The 24,968-nt window shown below is 44.1% G+C and overlaps 1 protein-coding gene across 1 annotated transcript; it reads right to left on the bottom strand.

Annotated features, from left to right (window-relative positions):
* Positions 1-4,241: 4,241 nt before the first annotated feature.
* Positions 4,242-22,963, bottom strand: CD6 (CD6 molecule). Its single transcript, XM_053384878.1, has 11 exons — positions 22,954-22,963; positions 22,455-22,523; positions 17,243-17,551; positions 15,332-15,640; positions 12,964-13,041; positions 11,195-11,335; positions 9,032-9,160; positions 7,779-7,880; positions 6,520-6,636; positions 6,284-6,397; positions 4,242-5,549 (listed from the first exon to the last, which is right to left on the bottom strand). The coding sequence occupies exons 1-11, from the start codon at positions 22,961-22,963 to the stop codon at positions 5,446-5,448; spliced, it is 1,482 nt and encodes a 493-aa protein (XP_053240853.1). The 3' UTR covers positions 4,242-5,445.
* Positions 22,964-24,968: the final 2,005 nt, after the last annotated feature.

The following is a 24,968-nucleotide window of genomic DNA, read 5'->3' on the forward strand; positions in this document are numbered from 1 at the left end:
TATTTCCTCCGTCATTAAGATGTCATTTGATGTGGCAAAGGGAAGAGCAGCAGGAACAGCTAGGCTAAAAATGTTCACACTGTCCTTGACTGAGAAATCTGGAAAGCAAGCTAATTGGAAGTGGCCGTATGAAATGGTAATGTAGCACCCAGCTTCACTGAAGTCCCCTGTCAGGCTGCCAACTGTTCTGTAGAGCAACGTGAGCCCTGAATGAGTCCTGTCCTTGTTATAAGCTGAAATATGCCTCCTAGCTTCTCGAGCTCTGATCAGGCATGTGTCAGTGTTTTCACACAGCCTGACGTTTAAGTCAGCTGGGCGTCATTTTAAAAAGTCAAATCTCAGTGCCAGGTGATGGGCCATTTCAGATTTGCTACATCTAAATGAGCTCAGATTCGCAAATGACCAATTATAGCAGAAGTTGTCCTCCCCATCACCACCCTGGTAAGCCACGGCAGCACTTTGCATTGTAAATTCCTGCAGTGTCAACTTGTCGCAATCGATTTGAACGTGACACTAGGAGGGTTAGGAAAACTGACCCGTACAGTGTATTGTGTAGCTGACGTCTTGTATAAACTGAGCTCTCCTGCTATGTGTGCAGAGTTAACATGCTAACGCAATGCCTGTCTGGGCCACACATCCTTGGCATTATATGAACTCATCTGGAAACAAAGAGACCTGGTTTAAATGAGATATCAGTTGCTTGGAGTGCTTGCAGTAGCTTAGGACCAGCCCAGTGCCAATAGAAAATGTAGGGATCTGCAATGCTTGCACAAGCAGATCTCATACAGTTCTTGCAGTGGCAATGGACGTACTAGCTGGGGGAAGTGTTGTATGTTCTCAGGAGCAAAATATTGTGGTTTGACTGCTGGGTAAATGCCATTTCATGCACAACACTTGTGATTGCAATGGATATACTTGCTGGGATATTGAGGGCTGGCAACCATGTTTCCTGTTATGTACTGAGTTGAATAGGATCGAAACTGCAGCAGTCTGATTGGTCCTAGAACAATAGGATCCAAAAGGCAGCAGTCTGATTGGTCCTAGAACAATAGGATTCAGAATGCAGCAGTCTGATTGGTCCTAGAACAATGCAGCAGTATGATTGGTTGGCAGGAACCACCCAATCATGCTCCAGATAGAAGTGAATCCACAACTTGATTGGCTTACAGTAGAATTCTGGAATTAGCCAATCATGTGCAGCCCATTGTGTAAATAATGTATATAAAGCAGATACTTTGAGGGGACTTTCATTCATTCATTCCTCCTCACCACTATGAGCTGAATAAAGAGCATGAAATCACTTTGCGACTCCCCAATGACAACATCAATTGAGGGCAGCCCATGTGGAGAACAGCTCAGATGCACTGAAGTTAACTCCATTTGTATGTAATGGCTTCAGCACTTGTTTGGGTGCTATTCTCAAAAGTAGCAACACAGCAAAATGAGTGATCTCTCCTACTTGGTGCAGCCCCACCCAATTTAGCCTGATCATCTTGTACCAAGTGTCTAGTTCCTTGTCATCAGCAGAGGTGGCAATTAGCCTTAATGCTGTTCTGCAACGAAAGTTGCCTGGCTTAACCTGGACCACTAGGTGGCAATACGGGCTGCAGGACATCACAGGACAAGAGACTCTGCTACAATGGGAGAAAGGAACCATACCCAAAATCTCAGAATTCAGAGTGGCGTTCTGCTACATTTGACTCAGAAGAGACTCAATGACCATGACTAAGTTAGGCCCATTAATATCAGTAGGTTTACTCTGAGTAAAACTTAATTGAATCCTACCCTTAGCTTAATTTTTAATGCACTATAAAGCACTTAATTGCTTTAGGTGGAGGATTATCTTAAGCACCACCACACATTTTCAATAAATCTTCCATGTTTAGAAGCAGTGTGCCTCTGATTACCAGATACTCGGGGACACATAACAAGAGAAGGAACTCTTGCTTATGAGCTCCCCAGAGGAAATTTGCTGATTATTGTTGGAGACAGTGTCCTGGATTGCATGGTCATCCAATCTGATCTCCAAGGCAATGGAGGAATCAGTGCAGGCAGTACATAGCACTTTATGATACTCCGATGCAGTGAATCAGTATCTCAGAAGTGGGCACAAAATCCTATCCCATCAATATGCATGAATTGTTAAACTCCAAAGAGGAGGGGGTTGTTCTGTGCCTCTGAAGACTTTTCTTTGTCTTCTTCTTCTGAGCAGTGCCTTCTGAATTGCACAGATCCTTCCCGTGCATCATCTCAAGAGACTTAACTAGTGGAGAGACTCTCTCCCTTGGGGGAAAAGGTGATGCTCAGCATAAATAGATGTGAGGCAGTATGTATATTATTATGCTGGACAGCATCACGAGTCTGCAGTGCTTCTGCTGTGGGGGATATGGAGCACAGCTCTGTTCTGGAAAGCAACTTTGAAAAAGGTATATATATTTGTACTGACTTGACATCTGCTCCCTGTCCATAGGGAATCTTATCCGCTGGCATTACTGAGCATTCTCTTCATTTGGAGTAACTCTCTTTGCCAGGCATTTACAGTCCCCTTGTCACATCTGTTATATCAGGGCTGGGGCTTTGTTTCAGAGAGACATGTAGAGGAAGGTGGGGAAAATGGGTGCATTCTAGAAATCATATCATGCATTTTGCAAATACTTATATTTCTTTAGATCCCTTTGGAATATGTAAAATGAATCCCAATTTAGTTCTCATTTATTTCAGTGGGAATGAATTCATGGTTAGTTTTGCATAGATTCTAAAGGGACCCAAGTGCAACTTACTTATCCTGGATCTAATCTTGAGCATTTTAAAGATTGGAGTTATATTTCTTGCAAATATCGGACACAGCATGTGCTGGCCTGAGGAGCATTAAATGCAAGAGAAATGCCACTCAGTGCTAATCAGACTCTGCCCCTGAGTCAGCCAATCACGTCTCCCTGCTGAGTGCATATTGGGTAAGCGTTGACCACCAGTGACAGCAGGGCTTCTCTGGTAGAAGCTCCAAATTCCTGGAATTCTCAGGACAGACTCACACAACCTCTTCCCTCTTCTCTTTCTATGGAAGCTTAAAACCTTTTCGAATTTCAGATTGCATTAGCTAACTGTTAAGTTTTATCGATTGGTGACTGCTATTTCTAACACTCTTTAAGTTTGTTGCTGTTTGATTGCCTCTCTCTTTTTAAATTTTGTGCGTATTTTTATCGTTGGTTCTGTTGTCGGTTGTTATCATTTGGTCCTGTTGTAAACTGCCGTGGAATCCTTTTTCATGAAATGCAGCATTAAAAATATTTTTAATAGAAAATAAATAGCATGCATGGTACACTTTTGTTGCATTCACTCTTTTCATTCTTATGCGTAGACATCAAAATATTTTTTTAAAACGACTTTGTTGAAAAATGAAATGTGCTAAGGAAAGAAACCTAACCCCACCCTAGAGCTGGCTGAGGAGCCTTAGAAAGTGGCATAGCATTAAATATCTCTGCTGGCAGAGACAGAAGTTTGCTGGCAGAATGGCATTACATTGCTAGAATGTCCCTGGCACACCGTGAAGAGCACAGATGTTCCACTGGTGGGAGTGGAAACAGGGCAAGTTGGACATAGATATGCCACCTTTTCCCCAACCCATCCGCAGAAATGGAGAAGCTCCACAGCAGCCCCTGGGGCTGGTGCGATTAACCCCCTCTATTGTAGTTAATGGGAGGGAAGACAAACAGGCTGCCCCCATCTCCCGCACTGCCCGCAGCAATAATGGCATAGCAATGGATGTGGTTGATGACTCTACAAGCCAGTCTCTGAAATGCCTCCCTGCTCTAGCATAGATGTAAATGAGGGTTGCTCTACTTAAGACCCTCTTATGAAGATCTGGAAGAGACAGGGACCAGACAGGGCCCTTGAGAACCTCACAGACAACGAGTGCCAGAGACTGGTAGAGCCCAAACAGCAGTTGCTCCCTTGCTCTTGATTCTGGCTTCTGGGTGCCCAGCAGCCCCCTACCCCTCCCTCGCAGGCTGCACCTCCAATTCCAAAATCTGTAAGGAGAATAAAAAGCAGATATTCAAATCGCCACCATTACAAAAGTGCCACTGTCTACCTTACCATGCTGGGATGAGTAATAAGAATTTGATCCCCGCTTCAGGAGAATGCAACTCTCTTAAGAAATAGAAGATGGGTTTCATCAGATACATTCATTTCTGCCATTAGATGCTTCCGGTCCTGGCAGCACAAAGTGCTTTGGGGGGGGGGGCTTACAGTTAACCCAGACAGTATACTCCCAGACACATAGAGCAGCTGTCATTGCTGCGTGTGGCTCTTTGGAAATTGCAGGATTCCCATCAGCCCAGCCAGCATGGCTGACAGTCAGAGTTCTTCGGTGGCCCACAGGTTTCTCAGCCCTGGCCTTAGACCATATATGAAGCTGCCTTATATCTAGTCAGAACGTTGGTCCATCTAGCCTAGCATCAGCAACTCTCCAGGGTGTCTGGCCAAGGTCCTTCCCAGCCTTGTTACCTGAGATGCTTTGAACTGGAGACACCAAGGACTGCATCTGGGCCTGACTGCAGGCAAAGCTCTTTGCTGCCAGCTGAACTCTGGTTCTTCCCCAAATTTGCTTCTGTAGCAGAAGGAACTGCTGTCCTCCTTTCATCTCAGGAGCTCACAGGCCTTCACAAGCCCCAGGCGGAAAGCTAAAACTGCTGTGAGGTGGGGCTAGTCCTGGCAATCAGTGCTCCATTCTCCACAGTGAGGAGAAAGCAGAGCCCCTGAAACAGCAGTTCTGGCTTTCTTCAGGTGGAACAGCCTTGACTAATCCCATCATGAAAGAATCCCACCCTTATCCAAGCCTGGCATTTAACTAAGAGCTCTCCCCAAGGAAGAAACTGTCAGGGAGGCTCTGGTTCCTAGAGCGAGGACTTTGTTTTAGATCCATCCTGGGTAGCAGCTATGGGGAAGTCTGTGTTGGTGATGTACCACCATTCAAGGGGACTGGCCAGTGCTTATTGTCAGAAGCTTCTGCTTCAGCTGCTTGGATTTTGAAGCTAGAAGTCAGCCTGCTGGGGCGGTAGGAATGTCAGTGTATCAACTGCTTTGTGACAGTACACTGCCGGCTGGCCATACAAACTGGGGAAAGGAAATCTGTCTGAGACCTCAGTTCTTTTCTTCACCCCCACAGTTATTCTCACAATAGCACAAGTTGGAAATCTCAGGCAGAATAAACACATGGCTCTGTGATTGCAACAAATTTCTAGTTGGTCCTGGGAATGGAGTTGGACACACACGTATATTTGTGGGAATTGGTCTTCTTCCAAAATGCTGAATTCTTGAGACCCAGACTGTGGGAACAGGTAGGTCCCTTTCAGTTCTCAGCCTTGCCATCACCCTTGGCTGTTTCTGATGGAGGCGTTGCTGACGACAGATGGAGCGGCATCATCCCAGCTGCATCCCTGCCCTTTAGGCCCACATGTCATCATAATCGCTGCTGCTGCTGCTGTCAAATGAGCTGTTCCCAGGCCCAGCCTCGCAGTTCACCAAAGGTCTGGGGGAAGCTGTCGAACCTGAAGCAAAGAAATGAGGGCATTTCAGGTCAGCTGCCAAGAAGAAGGAAGAAGCTCAGAAGGAAAAGATGCTGAGGGGAAAGTTGAGGTGCTTGGTGACCTAACTATCCAGCTGCGAAGCCTCTCTGGAGGTCTTGCTGGGTAATGAGGGAGAAAACTATCGGCTTCTCAGGGTGGAGAGCTCTGGCCCCCATGCTTCTCTCTTTAGGCCATCTTGCTCTGCTTGACCATCACTAGAGCCCTGCATTGTGGGCTGCAGTAATTGGCAGCCCTATATTTAGATGAGGATGTGTGGCACCCACAGCCCTTAACTGTCCCACAATAGGAATCCATTTTGTCTAAGCCACAGATAGCCACCTGGCAGTCAGACCCCCCCCCCAAGCAAGGCTATATGGCCCCTGTCAGCTCTACTGAATTTGAATCAAATGTCTGGGCATGGTTTCATGTGGAATATTTTTCTTTAACGTTGCACCTCTCTTTTGTATCTAACATGCAGGTACATTAGCAAACGTGTGTGTAACACAACACCTGGCCAACACATGCTCCATAACTGCAAAGCCTTAATTACCAGATGGTGTCAATTTCATTACAGTGAATGACCTCACTTTTGAAGGGATCAGTTTGTGCTCGTCTCTGACGTTCAGAGTAGATACAACCTTGTTTTATTTTGCGATGACCTTTGAATGTGCTAGCTGACTAATTAAAGTTCCATTGATAACAATTCCATGCTTCACCTCCAAAGGAAGGCTCGTTTCCTGGATGGCTTTCCTGTTGCTCTGGTTTCTGGATGTTCTCATACCAGTCTGCGTCTCCAGAAGAGGTGCTGTCACTGTCTTCAGCTGCAGGTCCTGCTGGAGAAAACCATGGACTTCATATGGCAGTGAGGAACTGGATCCAGCACAAGAAATCAGCAACAGCATCACAATTACTATGTCCCCCCCCCCCAAGAAAGGTACAGAAAGGCTCTCACCTGCTTGTGGATAGGCCTCTGAGGTGGGGAGCTTGTTGTCCCCCTCCTCGTGCATAGCTGGCATTGCAAAATTGTAACGGGGAGGGTCTTCATCAGTCACTCGGTTTCGAAGAGAATCTGAAAGCAGGGGCCAAACAGACTTCATCATCAAGCTCCCAGATGCAGGGGAAGGGGAGAAGGAGGTTTCTTTCAAAACACAGGGGTAGGAGGATCTACAGAATATCTCTGTCAACCCCACCACCAAATTACTTAGAAGAACAAGTTGATTTGTCAGGAAAGTAGGCTATTATATATGCTGTATTCAAAATGTACACCTCTGAACCCTCAAACTTGCAGATCCTTTAACTCTAAGTTCCCACAACTCTTAAAGTTTACAAGGTTTGCCCCTTGTGGCTTTTGTGGTTTTTTCCTCCTTTCCAGGCACACCAAAAGGGCACAATTCCTCCTCAGGTCTGTTTGGGTGCCTTCCTGCTCCCTCCTTCCCCAGCCCTCTCCTGCTGCCTCTCTGCCTTCTCTCCCAACCTTGCCCCAACTAGCCGGGAGGGGCCAGTTGAACCCATGGGCTGTCCCTGCAGAGCATTTTCTGCTCCCTACCCAGTCCCTGCACGAACCCATTGATGGGATTTTATTGGGGTGGGAATGAAGAAACGCACTGGACACATACTCAGCTTCCTAAATGCAATCCTAACAAACATTCAATTGCCTCTGAATGTGGATTGCATAATAACCCAGGCATATAGATGTGGGACACAGAAGTCTAACTTGCATCTCTCAGTAGAAAACCTGCACTTAATCTGCTTTTAAAGTTTGCAGTGGGAAAATCTTCAGGGACTGTGGAGGGAGGGAGTTAGGGAAATAGCAGTGGGCCAAGTGGCACCAAGGAACAGTAGTGGTGGAGAAGGAGGTGTTTAAAGAGCCTAACTAAATATTCAAATCAAATGTGTGGCATGCAGTTTTGTCTGCATTTTCCCTTTAATACTGATCTAAGTCAGACTTCCAAAACTGCTGCTAGTCAAGCAGAGGGATGTGTGTATATACTGGGATATATGGGGGGGGGGAGTGGGTGGAATTTTGATTAGGAAAACAGCACAAAGGAAAGGGTTAAACATCCCCCAGTCCTGATCAAATCCTTTTGGCTCCCTTAAAGTAGAACCACAAAGGATCACGAGGGATTATCATGGATGTATAGCTTGGTCCAAAGAAGCTGGGAAGTTTCTGACAAGAAAGCAGTGTGTGCCTGGCAGTGGTGAGATGCTCACTGTAGAAGGTAGACAGTTGCACAGGTGGTTTGCTGCTGAAATCATAGTGTTCATAGTCGGAATCAGAGTCTTCACTAAGGGGTGTAGGCAGCACTGCTGTTGCTGAAAGGGAGAAAGAAACATGAGTCCACTCAGGGAGAACCAGCTAGTGGAGCTATCAGGCAGGACTTCAGGGCACAAGTCCAAGGTCAACGCAGAAGAGAAATGCAGCAAGACTGACTTACCCTGGGCTACACCCAACCTTCTCTACCTGCTACTGCCAGGGCTCTTGTGCCAGGGGATAGGTGAGTTTTATTGTTGCACAACATAGGAACCCAACACAACAGTTGCACTAGTTGAAACTCACATCACGGCAGATTGCATGATCCATCGTGCAACAAAGCTGCCAGCAACCTGCTTATGAATTCTCCAGCATAATAGCATTTCACTGGCACAAAATATTTCAACCATTTTATCAGATGCATGAAATGCTATCTTTGCTTGGCAGAGTAGATAGATAGCTTGTAGATAGACACAAACACAGAGAGACATGAAGGAGAAATGTAAGCAGTGAAATCAGAGGGAAACAAAATACAAAAAAATGACACTCTCAGACACTTACATTAAGTAACCATTCACAGAGCCTTATTGATGATAAACACAAACGTCTTGGAATGGGTACTGGCATTTATATAATATTTAAAGTACTGTACAGTAGATTTTCTAGCTGTAGGCCTTTTTTGGAGTTATATTATCTATTTAAATGCTGTTGTTTTTTTTAAAAAAATAACCATTTTTATGAAAATAAAATGGTTAAACTGAGAGGAATCCTGATGGGGACAATGTTATCAAAACAAACAGCATCACTGGTGGTGTGAGGCTGGTAATAACTGGGATTCAGTAGCAAATACCGGCTCTGAGGTAGGGACTTTCCTCAGGAAAACTGCCTGTTGTGATCCTGATAATTATAAAACACATCTAACCAGCAGCATTATTGGATAACTGCAGCAAAAAAGAGATTGGAATCGTTACTGTGTCTCAGTAGCCATTATGAGGTGGGAGACATATGAGACAAGGGATAATGTAGTGCTACCATTTCTCTCCCAGCAGCCCATCAAGGACAGCCTTATGGGCTACTGTCTTGTAGATTCTGGCCCAAACCATCAAACATGGAAACTAGTAACTGCCAGGAAGACAGGAGAGAGGGGGGACGACAGGTGGTCGGTGGAATAAGGGAGATTCAAGTGATGCCAGCAAGCTATAACTTCCCATACCTTCTTCTTTGGGGAGGCTTGTGGGGACTTGCTGATAGTTGTTGCGTGTTCCAGCGGCTGAGACTTGCATGATGTGATTTAGAAGGATGGGGGCAGCAGTTGAGGCACAGGGATTGGCACTATCTGCAACTGAAAACAGATATTTCATTCTGTAAGGCTTCCCTGCAAACGGACTTTGCACGCAGATAGGAGTTTGACTCCCGCTCTGACAACAGTGGAACTGGTGAGCCTGTGGCTTTCTAGATGTTGTCAGACTACAACTCCCATCATCCATGACCACTGGCTGGGCTGGGCTGATGGGAGGAGTCCAGCAACATCTAGAGGGCCACAGATCCCTCATTCTTGGCCTATACAGGCTTCCCTTCCACTCCTCAGAGGGTGCTGAAGTGATATTCTCACAACCAACTTCCACATGGTAATCGTATGAGTAACTATTGCGTTATCCGGGGCAGGGGGAAACCAACACCCACGCTGCCAACTGAGCAGTGGAAAAGTGAAATATTCCTCCAAGAGATGTGCTCTGTAAGAAAAGAATAGCATCTGCACATATTTACTATGGAAAGAGATGGTCGTTTGGAAAGGTCCAAAGGAAATATAGGCCCTCCATAGTAACTAAAGATGGGTCAGACATGACGTATGGCAACCTATATCGGATTTTGCCGAATTTCCTTGCTTGCTCAACAACTTTGGGCAAAACATTTCACCCTGCTCTTTCTAGGCACAGTGAATTCTTAAGAGTGGGGTTTCACAGGAAAAGCTTTGAAGCAAAAAGAAAAAAGGGTGTGGGTGCTCAGACACTGAGCTTTAAATTGCGGGCTGTGCCTGGAAAAACCAGAGGAAAGTTAAGTGTCGATAAGCCCAAAGTTGCATGCCCGGGTAACATCATTCATTCATGTAAAAGAAGTAAACATGAAAGCATTTTCTGGTCATCGTACATAGCAAAACGACAGCAATAAAATCCAACTGCAACCCCCTCCCCCACAAAGAAATAGTGATTAGACACAATTTCCATCTCATATTAAAAGCTTGGGAAAACAAAAAAGTGTTTTGCTGTGCACTAAAAGGACAACAGAACAGGCACTTAGCAAGCTCCCTCAGAGACAGCACCCTAGAAGTGGGGCACCACAACCAAGCAGGCCCCTCTCCCCTGTCTCAACCTGCCTCACCTCTGATGACAGGGGCACCTAGACAGGGCTGGCCCAATACCTTTTGGCCCCTGAGTCAGACCCCAAAATGGCACCCCCATCCCTGCCAAGGAAGAAGGAGTGAGGGAAGATTGGAAAAAATTGGGAAGGGGGTGGGGAGACAGATCAATGTTGGGATCTGTTGCTCCTGTGGATCCTGCCACCTGAGGCAGTTGCCTCACTTTATCTCATGGGCCAGACCTGCACTCAGAGGATGGTGTCTGAAGGACATTATAGTTATGAAACCAGCACTCTGAACTGTGTCTGGAAACAGACCTGGCATCAGTGTGGCTTTTTAAAGCAATGTGGAGATGCGTTCTGTTCACCTAGTTGCAGTTAGCAGCTTTGCGATTGTGTGTAGCACATAATAATATATTTTTTTGCATGTAAATGTTTCAAAAGGGGGCCAAGAAGTAGGGATATGCTACTAAACTATAGGGACAAACGTCTGCCAAAATGACAGCCCACAGGCTGGCTGAATGTTGCATCTTTAAAGCAAACGAAATGAGTTTCTGACATGAATCCATATAACTAAATGCCCATAACAGGGGAGAAAATGAACACCTGGAGCCCCAAGAGATAGTGGCTCAATTATGCACTTTTCTCTGAGAGGCTTCTAAGTCTCATTTGCAATCAACCCTTATTCTTGAAATCTATCTGCACTCTCCTTCAGATTTCAGGAAGCATTATAGACTTGTTATAAAGGAGGCTTCTGGAAGTGGCAGGGATACACTGAGGCTGAAAAACATTTGACAGCTCGTGACAGCTTCTTGGTGGCAATATGAATCCATGGCAGGGACACTTTGCAGCATTTCTGATTCCTGCCAGGAAGGGATCTGGCATCTGTTTCGAAGCCTTCCTATAGTAGCTGTCCAAAACACAGTATATTATATCCACTCCACCAAATTCCCCATAGCATTATTTATACGTAGGTTTCCTCCCTCTGTAGTGCTGGTGATGCCCAGCATACCAATGGTACCGTTTTTCCTTCGCCTGTGTCGCAGAACGGTGATAATTAGAGTCAGAATGGCCAAAAAAAGGAGAAGACCCAGGACGATGCAGAGAATTTGCAGTATCTGGTATGATGGTCTAACATCTAAATTCTCAGGTGCAGTCCAACCTGCAAATGGAAACATTAGCAATTGTGGGTGGGTGGGTAGTAAAGATGGACAATTTTAGAAGAAGAAGAAGAAGAAGAAGAAGAAGAAGAGGAAGAAGAAGAAGTCAATTTCAGTTTCTCTCCATTTTCCCAGTTCAGTTCATTCCATGATGACTTTTTTCCGAAGTAGGCATTAAAATATATATGCATTTTGTGCAAAAACATTCTCCTAATACAGCTATTTTTTGTACACAATTATGCATGGTGGATTTATGTTGCATTTGTGATGTCCTATTATGTTATTGTTATTTATTGTTGGTAATGTGCTTTGGGATTCATTTGAATGAAAAGTGGAATAGAAATACAACCAGTCAATCAGTTTCCCCCAACAGAATGCATTTTGCATGCTATTTTCAATGAATAAGCACATTTTTGTATGCATTCTTTGGTTTGCGAACTGCATGGCAAAATTGAAAGTAGTGCAGATTTCAAAGGAGAGCTGTATTCTGATTTGCTAATTGGTTCAGGAAGAGTGAATTTGGAAAATTTGCATGAAATGCAAAATAAGCAAATCGTCAGTCACCCACCCACCCTACCTGCCTCTAACGTGTGGAAGGGAGAAGGGCAAGGAAGAGGGAAACAGCCTTCTAAGCTTGTGTTTGATTTTGTGCCATTTCTGTGTTTTCTTTGTTCTTATACCATAAATGTGTTGCTGTTATTGTTGTTGCTGGTGCTGTTGTTATGAGTTTGGGAAGGGGGGAGTACGCTGTATGCCAAGACCCTTCTAATGTCTGGGGCCCCGTCTAATTCCTGGAATAGCCAGGCTTGCTTCCTGGTGAGGTAATGGGCCACTAAGGAATCCAGAGGAGTGGATCTGGGTGCTCCCCCTCCTGCAACTCATAAGTAGTTAGAAAAACAAAGGCCAGAGTTGAGAGTGGAGTTATGTGTGCTGGAAGCTGGAAGCAAGGCAGCTGGCTGCGAATTCAGAGCATCAGTGCCATGCCTGATTTCTCCAGGAATCCACGGCTGCAGCTATGAAAGAAGCAAGGCCTTATGGGGGTGTTAATGCTGCAAACCCCTCCATTGCAGGCTCTGGTTGTAAATATGTGCAAATAAACCATATTAACTCTCCAGTCTCTGCTGCACCTCATTCCAAAGGAAACACAAATCCTGAGCAAGTGCCTGCAACCCCCGGAATCTTGCACCACTCAAGAGATTGGAGTGGCATGTAACATCATCACAATGATTATGATTATGACTATTAAATTTATTGACCCTAGGGTCCCAGGGCAGGTTGCAACGTTAAAGCACAACACAATATGAAAGCCAGTCTAAAACAACTTAGTAGCATGGCATCACTGTGGATGAAGGCTAGTCTTACTATAGTTTCAGTTACCCAGCTGTGCATACAGTCCCTATGTCACCTAGAGGACACAGACCAGGAACAAGGGAACAATAAATATAACAGCAGGTGTGGTGTGGAGAGTTTAGAGGCTGGGTGTTTGTTCATATGGGTACTGATCACACAGGCAGACAAGACCAAACAAGCTGAGATCATGATTTTATGCTGCCTCCTTTTGTAACGCCTGAGCACAGACGGAAGATGCAATACTGTCTGCAGGAGAAAGTGCCTTGAGGCTTGAACTTACGTGGACTGGTCAGGTGGGAGACTGGAGTCACTGCTTCTGTCGCTTGTGTGTTTGCAGGGCCTGCCAAACCCTGTGAGCCTGAAATCCAGAAAAGAGCACAGAAGAGTAAAGAACCAGCAACACCTAGGACCGTATGAGTTTTTGGGTTAGAGAGCAGGAGACTGAGAAAGAGGGTCTAGACTGCATCTTCTCAGGATCCTGGGTGGGTGAGAAGGGACCCCCCAGCTCCTGCTTTTTCCTCTTAGTTTCCCCCCCACATAGTTTTTATGATTCTGTTTTATTGTGATTTTAAGCAAATCAGCAGCAGCACAGGGAGAGCCAGAGACCCTCCCTCATTTGCAGATACCTTTGTATTGAGATCAGGCAGACTAAGCAGCCTGCGCTGGTTTCATGTCAGCACCCGGCAGCCATGTAGATCAGCAGGAAACAATGTCGGGTAAAGCACATCGCAGGCTTGGGGTAAAACAGAGACAACTGGAAGCTCCTTTAGACTGTGATACATGTTGTGACAGCAGCTTCTGCACCATCAAACCAGCTACCTAGCTACTCTGCAATGCAACCAGGGCATTTTCAGGTGGTGGGTGGGTCTGTTCCCAAGTGACATCTCAATCACCCCCTTCAGGGAAGCCAAACAGCATCATGGCATGAAGTCCCTGCTGAAGCAGGGAAACCAGAAGGGACCCCTTGCTTGGACCCTGTGGCTACTATCTGTATTGGGCTGGCATGGCATAGATTTCAACCACTCCTCTTTCCATGCAAATCACTGCAAATTGTGGTGAAATGAATTCAATAATGGAAAAATGAGAAACCAAGAAAACTGAAATTGACAGATCCTGCTACAGTGGAAGCTTGGTTGTCGAACATAATCCATTCTGCAAGACAGTTCAACTTCCAAAATGTTTAACAACCGAGGCGCAAAGGGCTCTTGGAAATTTCCACTGAGAAAATTGAAAAACATGCAGCGGAAGCCATTCGGCTTCCAAGGCACGTTAAAAAATAGAAGCATTTACTTCCTGGTTTTCGGCGTACAGTTTCCAAAGCATTCGGCTTCCGAGATGCTCGAAAACTGAGGTTCCACTCTATTGCTATATGTTGTTCACTCATCTCAGCAATTGACACCAGCCTGCTGTTGTAAAGGGTTTAATGGTGTGCCTCGTTAAGCTCTAATTATCACTCGGTGAGATTTCTGCACCTGATTGCTATTCAGCTCCCACCTTACCATTTTTCTTCTTTATATACCTACCAATTAAGATTTTATTTTATGCATCCAATGAAGAGGGCCCGAGTTTATGAAAGGTTATGCCATAATAAATTTGCTAGTCATTAAGGTGCCTCATGGAAGCACTTGGTTCATTTTTTGGACTGGCAGCAAACAGGGAACAAATAGCCCAGTTCACCAATGTGATCGGCTATGCCTGCCGGGGTAAGAACCCCAGGCTCCAGGTGGGATTTCTGTCTCCATTTCAGCTAGTGATCTAAATCTGGCCTGTCTTTACTCTGGAATGCTTTTAGGCATGTGATCTATTCTTGGCTTCACCTTCTGCAGATAGTCCACAGGTGAGAATGTGTTAAATGGATATTGATGTCTGGCAAGACAAAAATGCAGGAAAGTCCTTAATCTTGAGGGGAAGTGGTGGTAGGAAAGCTCCAGGACGATGGTGGTGAGGACTATTAATGGACAATCACTTGCCCCTGGGGATCTTGTAACACCAGAACAGATCCAGGGAAGCTGAATGTTGAAAGATTCAGGACAGACTGCACCCCCAAAGCAGTACTTCTTCACACAGCACATAGTTAAAACTATGGAACTTGCTCCCACAGGAGGCAGTGATGGCCACCAACTTGGAGGCTTTGAAAGAGGATTAGACAAATTCACAGAGTTTATCAATGATGGCTACTAGCCATGATGGCTATGTTCTGCCTCCACAGAATGCTGGAAACCACAGGAAAGGAGAGTGCTCTTGTGCTCCTGTTCTGCTCCTTGGTTTCCCATGGGCATCTGGTTGGCCACTGTGAGAACAGGATGCTGCACTAGATGGGCCACTGGCCTGATCCAGCAGGATCTTCTGATGTTCATATCTGCCTGTTTCAGTTGCTCTCGGTTTCTCTTTCCTCCCAGACTTAAGTTGAGGACTTGGTTGGAGAATAGCATCGCAAAATTGAATTCCCAAGGAGGGTGGCATTTTGGTTCACACGGCACTTTGGAAAGTTCAGGTGACATAGCTTTGCCTTTAAATGCCAACTGAATCAGAGTTCTCCCCTGTCCTTACCTGTTCTTACCATTAACTACCTCTGTGGTTGAAATCTGCACCGGAGAGAGGGAGAGAAAAAGAGAAGGCATACTGGAGACACCAGTTAGGGCAATTACCATTGCAGATCACACCAGCAGCTCCAAACTGGGCAGCACACACATTGCTATTGTTGTAGAGCCAGCTGCAGCTGGCGAGCGAGTTTTCTGTTCCGGAGCAGTCATAGTACATCTTGCCCATCAGCGTGTGGTTGAAAGGCACTCTCGGGACTGAGGCCTTCTCACTGCAGTTCAATGAGTGACAGAGCACATCAGCCTCATCTTGGTACCAGTTACCATCACACACAGTGTTCCAGGTGCCCCGGTAATAAACCTCCACTCGGCCGGCACAAGCATCTAGTCCTTCTGACAGCCGCCACTCCTGGTGCTCTGCGGAGGTGATGGGAGTAAGGGAGAGAAATAGAATCAGCAAAGATAAAACAGCTGGGGAAATGCCACTCTTATGCTGTAATACGCTGCTACATTATCAGCATCAGTGATTTCCTTTTCTTGTAGGCCAGAGCTATATCTGTTACATGGAAGGCATTTTCATGTGTGATGCTAAGAACTATAGTAGAGCTGTTTCCTGTATTTGAGGATTGCGATTGCCACGCTGATCAGAACATGTCTTCAAGTTTAAAATTTCTCACTTCTGTTTGCCAAATCATAACATTCAGAAACAATGGACCAGACGGAGGCTAAGGACATGGTAGGATGCCCATTTGGTTTCAAGGCTGTTGTCTTCCATTTTCTGTCCCACAGTAATAAATGCCGTTTTCCCTCCTTCGTCTTCTTATGATATTTTTAAAAATGAGCTCCCATCCAAAGCGGGGGGTGGGGAGCTTTTTGACGTTTCAGTTCAGCAATGAAGACGTCAAATGCTACCATGTGTCTCAAAGTCACTTTAGGTGTCATGTGTGAAAACAGCAGGGATGTGCTTAAGCATAACTTATGCTAATGTGCTTTCTGGGAAACATTCCGAGAGAAGATTCCATGGGAGGTGTGGAGGTCAGCGCAGGAGATCTCCCCATTCTTGCTAAGTGCTGACACCCTGGTCTGCAGGCCAGGCATTAGGAGGAACAGGGCTACATGCTTTTCAAGGGAGCTACATTCAGTACACATGGTTCTCAAAACACTTGCACTACTTGCTTGGGCCTGGGACTTCTTCAGAGACATAAAGTTTGTTTCACAGTTTATTATTGAAAAAGATAAAGGTGGTCCTCCTGATGTCTCCAGCTGCCCCAGAGAAAAATGCAGGACTGGAGGGACCTTTGGCCTGATCCAGGAGGGCTCTGCTTCATATATTTCTACTGATCTCTATTAAAAACAAAAAACACAACCTGCGGGGAGCAGCAATTTCTCTTGAGATGGTACTAAGCTACAAACGATAAATATGTGTCTGTCTTTGAGGGATAGATTTCTGCTTGATCTTTCCTTTTAGCTCTGCACAAGAGATGCACTTCTGTCACACGGCTGTCAGAAAATATATGCAAGGGACATGAAATTTAAAGCAGGGATATCCTAGTGTCCACATGCAGTCAATATTAGGCCAGCAGCATCATTTTATCTGGTACTATACTGGGAATTCCTTTCTGTACTAGTTCTTGGCTGCTCCACCAGGCTCAGAATACAGGCAAAAAGGAAAAAGGATTGAAAATGCCCTGGCTGCTTCTTCTGACAAGTTTTAATGAGCGGAAAGACTTCTGCTTCCCCTTGCCCTCCATTACCAGTCTTGGAATAGAGGGAAGGAAAGCAAGGATGTCAAGCAACTTCTACCCTGTCTCCTCCTCCACCAATACTTCCACATTTGGTGGAGTCTCCAAGTATTAGCATGGCAATGTGAGTCTGGTAATTAAGGCCTGATCATGGGATAATGAGAGTTTGTCTCCTCCAGGATCAGGAAATGGACAGTTCTTTGGGTCATCTGTATGAGTAGACACATGTATGCGTGCACATGTGCACACACAGAGAGAGGAAAATATCAGTGCTGACCTGAACATATTACACCGGCATCTTCCTTGTGCCCACAGTCATGGTTCCTCTCGAATGGACAGTCCCACAGAAAAGACTCATTCCCCAAGCACTTCACTTCATCCAAATAGATGGGGCCTGTCCCCTTCTGGAAATGAGAGGCAATAGGAGCCTGGAGAGCCCAGCCACAATGCAGTTGCCGGCACACAACTCCAGCATCAGCCAGGTCCCAGTTGTCATCACATATGGTGCCCCAGGTACCGTTGTATTCAAACTCCACTCTGCCAGAACAGTTGCTTCTTCCATCCACCAAACGTAGCTTCCGTGTTTCTGCAGGAAAGATGCAGAGAAGAGTTGGATCAGAAGTCACACAGTGGGAGAACAAAGAAATAGAAGGATGGATGGATGGATGGATGGATATCTAAATTTACAGATCTAAATTTAATATAGTACAACTTGCTAAAACAGCAAGGCAAAGAAAGCCCATACATTCCAAAGCTCCGAACATCCTTATGTTACTTGGGAAATTCAGATCTGGCATGGATAGATACATGTATGAAGCTGATGTATTGAGTTGGTTCATGCATGCCTGTCCATTACTTGATGACTCACGTGTAGGAATGGTCCTCACAGATATATCCATGGTTTTATCTTACTAAACATTTACACGAGTGCAACAACTTTTGGCTGCAGAATGTAAGTTCCCCACCCTCTCCTCTCCCCATGCAGCCCCACCCAAATCTGCTTGGGTTTCCCCCCAACTCGGGGGTGCATGGGGAAAGGAGAGGGTGGGGAACTTACATTGTGCAGCTAAAAGATGTTGCACTAGCATTACTGTTTAGTTGGATACCGCCCACAGATAGAACTTTCATATCCCCTCATTTCCCCTCACTTTGCAATGAGGCCTTCCTTCCCGCAAATGAATCAGTTTGTCATATTCAGGTGCCAATTATTCAGGCCCAGTTCACACACGTGGCAGAATGAGATGGGGGAGTCAGGTGGTTGCATGGACTGTAGCGCAGTCTGCATGTATTAAAAAAAAGAAGAAGAAAAACCAACAACACCAAAACAAATGCTTACTGACAGAAAACCAGTGCAAAGTTCTTGACTTAGAACCATTCTCCTCAGTTTGCTACATGCAGGAAGTTAAAAGCAAAAGTGTGGAAAAGCCGTCGAAAGTGGTATCCCCACCTGCAATTTGAGGATTCTACCAACTCGTTCTGTTGCATAGGTAGAGGCAGCCACATTGCTAAGTAATCAAGGTCAGGTGTGAACATGCAGCAGAATAAGGTAGCAGAATTCTGGAGGGGCAAGGGGGATTGTACCACCTCAGTCAGTAGGTAGAAGGATAGCATTTTTGTTTGCTTTTCCATGTATCAAATTTCCTGTAAGTAAAACAGCAACAACTAGCTCATCAGTGAGAAAGGTCTCGGCCCTGCCCTCTGCTGTGCCACTTTCCTGACTGCAGAGTGTTTAGGTTTGGGATTTTTTTTTATATACATATTGAAAAATATGGTTCCCTCACCTGTGGTATGAAATGATACAGCTCACTCTACCACCTCAGGACGCTTCCAGCTCATTGCCACATCATTCTGCTCTACATGTACAGTAAGTCCAAGTTATGAGAAATCAAGTGATAGAGATGCATGTGGGAATGTTACCAACCCTGTGATGTTTCTGATTCTGTAGCTAATGAGATAACCGGAATCCAAGAGTTGGGGAAATACAGACTGCTCCACCCACTTTTTTTTCTATCTGAGAGGCATTCTCAGTATAGCATGGCAAAAAAGAACGCCGTAGCTCAGAGGAAAAGCATCTGCTTTGCACTCAGAACTTCCCTTGGTTCAATCTCTTGCATCTCCAGGTAGGACTCGGAATTATCCCCCTGCCTGAAACTCTGGAGAGCTGCTGCCGGTCAGTGTAGACAGCACTGAACTAGATGGACCAGTGGCCTTACTGTGTATAAGACTGCCTCCTCTGCTCCTATGTTCCTAAGGCATCTCGGCCTGAGGCTGTCTGGAGGGGAGCCTATTTGTTTCCTTCAGAGCTCTGCACACAGATACATCTTTCCTCCCTCAGTCATGATTCATGAAACCAGCATGGGAGAAAAGTATGTGTGGGTTGAACACTCATAAAAAATACTATTGGCCTGGACTCTGTACTGTATTCAGAGATTTACAGTATTTCCAGGATTAAACACATACACACACACACACACACACACACACACAACCCCAAAGCTCACAACTGTCAGTGGAGCCTCAGTATGGTACAGGCTCATTGAAGACAGTGACAATATTGATCCTGCCAAAAGAGCCAATCCTGGCTTATGTTGCTACAGAAATTACCTGAGATTCAGCCAATCAGTTCAGGATAGGGGGTCCATATGCCTTTTTTACAGTCCTCCATTTGAAGGCCTGTCAGAAGAGAGTCCCCAAAATGGTGGCCTTCAGATATTTTGGACTACAGGAATGGTCCATGGTCAAGGGTGAAGGGAGTTGCAGTCATACAACATCTGAAGGGTACCAGGTAGGAGAAAGACAGTCCTTTGTTTGGCTGAGTCCTCTACATGAAGTGCTGTCTGATTTAAAAGAACCATAAGAAGGGAAAGTGGGGGTGCGGGAGGCTTGAGGTGGACCCTCAGCAGTTAAAGCCCCTGGACACCAGAAACGCATCTCACCTGGTCACAATCTTCCCCACAATGGTGAGATGTACTTTATTTCTCTTTAGATTATACCAGTTGTGTCTAAACTTGCACCCCTACAGATGAATTAACATATGCAAATATTAGGCAGATTTGCATCCTCTCTTTTTTTAGTGATGAATAAGTGACTCCCCTAGTCCAGGAAGTGGGTGCTATAGAAAAAAAAGCACATCAACCTCAACTCCGCTCTATCCGTGGGATGGGTGCAACACAATTTGCCACCCACACAACTTCCTGCCCCTTTGATGAAAATGTCACTGAGGTGAGTGCACACGGAGCTCAGGTAACCTCAAAAACCAGTGATGAGGTAAGCTCTGCTCCCTGGGAGGAATCCCAGCAGGTGGGGGCTGGCCTGGGCCATTTTTGCACAACTTGGAGACTATTGTAAGTTGACCGCCCCACCCTGTCTCTGCCCTATATGCAAGCAGGCTAATGGGAACTGAATACAAGACCATCCAGACTCCAAAACAAAAGATGCACAATTATGTCTTAGGATGGTGTCTACTCTGAACCGTATGTGTTCCATCATCTCCCAGATCCAAGAAGTGGGGTGAAAGATGTGCTTATCAGAATCTGTACATCCTCATGTCCTTATCTTTGTGAAGAAGCCAATCCACTCTGAATATCATTCCTGCAGTTCTTGATAGATTAGCCCTTCAGGATATCATGCTTGCTCTTCATCTTTAAGTTAAGGCGTCTGACATTTGCAAGCAGAGTTAACATACCGCTATGAGTTGTAGTGTGTCTGGTTAATAAGGCTGTGCTTTTTGTGAACCTGACACCACGGGCAGATGCAAGGATGTATGTACAGAAACACTATTCCTAATACTATGCCCATCAAATGATAAATCAAATAGTTTACTTCCTAATTACCTGGCCCTTCTCTAAGCAATCCATTGCTTATTCTTCTTCCTCGATGTACCTGTTCTTCCTGACTTGGCAATTGGACTACCCATTGCTCTTCCCATCAATATCTGATTCAGTCCCTTCAAATACTAGATAAGCCTTGGAGTAAAAGAAAGATTCAAAAGCACTTGCTTTGGATCAGGGCAGTGTTTTGTAACCAGCAAGGAATAGACCTGGCTAACTTATAGCCTAGGAAATAGAGAGGCTGGAAAGTGGAGAGGCATAGCTCTCTCAAGAGGGGTCTCTCAGTGCAAACTGTCAAAAGGTGAGTTACCTTTCTGGTTATCCTCCGTCGAAGCAATCACAATTAAGAGAGTTAATATGGATAGACAATGGGCGACCTACAGGGAATTGCTGGACTTTGCAGGGGGCAAACCCAGACTGAAACCTATGGAGAACTTAAGAAGCCATGTTAGGGATTGGTTACAATACCACCAGATATATGAAAGGTATAAAGTAGACAAAAAAGGGGGGAGGGGTTGGACCAAAGCTCACAATTTGAAAAAGAACTGTTACAAAATAAGGATAAACATCTGTCTAAAATGTATATCTTCTTATTAGAATGGGAAACAAAATACGAGCTAGTTAAAGCATCCATGACACACTGGGCAATAGATATAGGACACAATATAGACCTAAACCTCTGGGAAAAACTTTGGAAAAGTGATCTGAAATTTACTGCACATTATTTGCTGAAAGAGAATTATTTGAAAATGATTCATAAATGGTATTTAAAACCAAGTAGGTTGGCAAAGGTGTATAGAGCAGAATTAGAACATACTGGAAATGTAAAGAAATGGGAGGAACATTTTTTCTTTTGTGGTGGACATGCAGATAGGTGAAAGAATATTGGGAAATGATATATAATGAGCTGAAAAAATGTTTAAATTTACCTTCCCCCAAAAACCAGAGTCCTTTTCATTGGGAATAACCTATACAGAAATTCCTAAGTGCCAGAAAAGTTTGTTTATGTATGCAACAACAGTGGCCTGTGTTTTGGTGCCCCAAAAATGTAAAGTGAGTGAGGTGCCTTTTAAAGAGGATTGTCAACTTAAGATGTTAGAATATGCAAAACTTGCAGGTTTAACCCACAGAATAAGACAGCAAGAAGAACGTATATTTAAAGAAGAGTGGAAAATATTTATTGAATATATGGAAAATGATTGTACATAACTGAAAACGCTGGAATCATTAAAATAAATTCAACAGAGTAAATAATATTTGATTGATGTAAAAGTGGAAAATTGATTTGAACAGTTACAGTAAAATATGTGGGAAACTATGATATGCAATATGAACCATGGAAGGAGAAGAAGGGAAGTCATTGGATATTTCAAAGTTTGTAAAATGTTTAATTTGTTATGTAGAAAAATGAAAATTCAATTAAAAAAAATCTTAAAAAAACACTATCAAAAGGTGAGTTGAAGGAGGAGGTGATTGACAGTTGATCCTGATGTGTTCACCATGTCATCACCCACACCCAATTGGCTCTGCCCAGCACCTGACACTCGGCTGGTACTGAATAAATATACAGTATTAGTAGTAAAAATGGCCTTACGAACCAGCCACGCGGAAACACACCACAGATAGAAAAGGGCTTAGCCTACCCTTTCGTATTCTTACCTGGCTCTGCAGTTGGGCTGCCTTCAGTGCTGTTTCCAATGGCAGGAGACCCGGTTGGCTTTGCCTGGACTGAAACAAAAACAGACAAGATTTGGAAGTGAATGATCACAGGTGTCTGATTCCAAGACTCCAGCGCAAAAAGTGCACATCATCAGGGTGACGCCCTAGGTGATATGAAGTGTCTCTGCTGAATATAATTAAGTGCTAGTTAGAATTCGTATGATTGGTAAATACTTCTTGAGAGATCAAACTGTGCAGCTGGAATATTTTTGGAGGCTCTTTTCTAGTTGGAGAGCTAGTTTTAGGGCAAGCTATCCATTTCAATGTCACTCAGTTCCTCAATTTTCACCACACTTCCACATCAGTATGTGAAATTATCCCCACCCCCACCCCTCTCCAGGCCTCATGAAAATTTGTCAGCATTTTGTGTTCATTTCTGCTAACATAGACACTTCTGTGTGTAATTTTGCCTAATATACATGTTGTTGCAAGCACTTACCCCCTAACATAATGCATTTTTGTATATTATTTTCACTGATATATGCATTTCGCTTTATATAGGCATTTTCGTACACCTTTTTCAGTTGAAGAACCGCATCGCAAATTTTTCAGAAGTGTGAATTTCAAAGGATGGCTGCGTTTCAGTTTGAACCAACTTTCTGCCCCATTTCTATTCCCTCAGCTGATACTGATTAAATGTACAGTAGTTGTAAAAATGGCCTTATGAAACAGCCCTGGAAAAACTACCAAAGATATAAAAGGGTTTAGCTGTTCAGTACGTAATACAGTGGTACCTCGGTTTACAAACTTAATCCGTTCTGGAAGTCCGTTCTTAAACCGAAACCGTTCTTAAACTGAGGTGCGCTTTCCCTAATGAGTCCTCCCTTCTACCGTTCGGCTTCCATTCTTAGACCGAGGTAAAGTTCGCAAACCAGGACACTACTTCTGGTTTTGCGGAGTTCGTAAATAGGACTGTTCTTAAACCGAGGTACCACTGTATGTCTTTTCATAAATATCAAAATTTCAGTTATCTTCTTGCATTCAACAAGCATATAAAACCCATAGGGATAAAATACAATGCTACCAAAATGCAGTTCCTTGTGGAAACTGCGCATAAACTGTTGGTTCCAAAAATCAATCTTAAAAGTAGAGATTGCAGCAGGAGGGATGACTCTTAGATACGTATATTATTAACATAGAGTTAAAATACAGTCTCAGTGGAATCTGATTTTTGATACATTTTTCTTTTCATTTTTTTCTGGAAATTTATTTTTTAAAGTTTGTTAAGTGATCATATTTGCATTAATAAATGAAGTTTTCAATTTAAATGAAACTGCCTTATAAATACAAACTTATTCTTCACTATTCAAATCCTTGATATTTATTCCAGTGGATTTGAAGCCAGCATCCTGTTCTTCTATTTTGTCTGTTGCTGAAAATCAGAAAATATTTTGTAAAACAATATTTACAGTTTACACCAGCCCTGAATTACATGAAACGTGAAATAACAACATTAAGCAAATCGGCATTGCGAAACTCAAGTGCAAACAGCATATCAAGACCATCGGTGAAATTATCATATCTGTATCAAATGCAGCTTTTAGAGCCAGTCTTCAATTTCATGCACTACCACCACAAAATTGAGTCTCACAATTTGGGGAATATTTAAAATGTTATAGAACATCTATTAATATTTACAACTCAGTTACCCAAGATGCCTTTTCCTTTTGTGACATTTTGGCCATTGTCAATGAGAATGCCACAAAAATGGCACCACATCTGTTTAAACCTCTGATTTGATGAATGATTTCTATATTCTTCATGAAATGTAGATGGGTGGTATCATAGGCTGCTTCTCGACAGGCAATTCTCAACACTATGCGTTCATTGCTCTTTGTCTACATGCAGAATTGCAGGAGTGTTTCTACACTTGCAAAGTTTTGTGTTTTGTGCGTGTTGAATTTCATGCGATGTTTGCAAGGTTCCTTCCCACAATTGCTGAGGAAACAAGGACTGATCATAAAAAGATTACTATGTTGTCTGGACACCCTGTAAAAACTGTGAATTAATGACGCATGACAATTCCAAAACAAATACCTTGTCTAGAAGCAACTATAGTCAGCTTTCTGTTGTCTAAGCAGATGCCCTTGGAATACAGGGTGAGATTTATTGGCTGGCTTTGTGTGTGTGTGTGTGTGCGTGCACACACACACACACGAACGAATGCACATGTGCGCAGAGAGGGGTCTGGATGTAAGATTTATCCATTTATTTAAAAATTAAATGTGTGTATTTGTGTACACACACACACACACACACAAACACACATGTATGCTCAGCTGAATTGTACCCTTTTCTTCCCCAGCCACAGGACTATGTCATATCCACTAATGTGGATGGAACATTAGATGATGTTCACATGCAAAACTGTGACACTCCTAGCAGATAGGCAAGTCTGTTGCAATTCTGCACAGAGCTTACAATGGAAGAGTAATGAATGAATAGTGTTAGGAA

This window comes from Podarcis raffonei, chromosome 1 (assembly GCF_027172205.1).
Source record: "Podarcis raffonei isolate rPodRaf1 chromosome 1, rPodRaf1.pri, whole genome shotgun sequence".
Classification (NCBI taxonomy): Eukaryota; Metazoa; Chordata; class Lepidosauria; order Squamata; family Lacertidae; genus Podarcis; species Podarcis raffonei.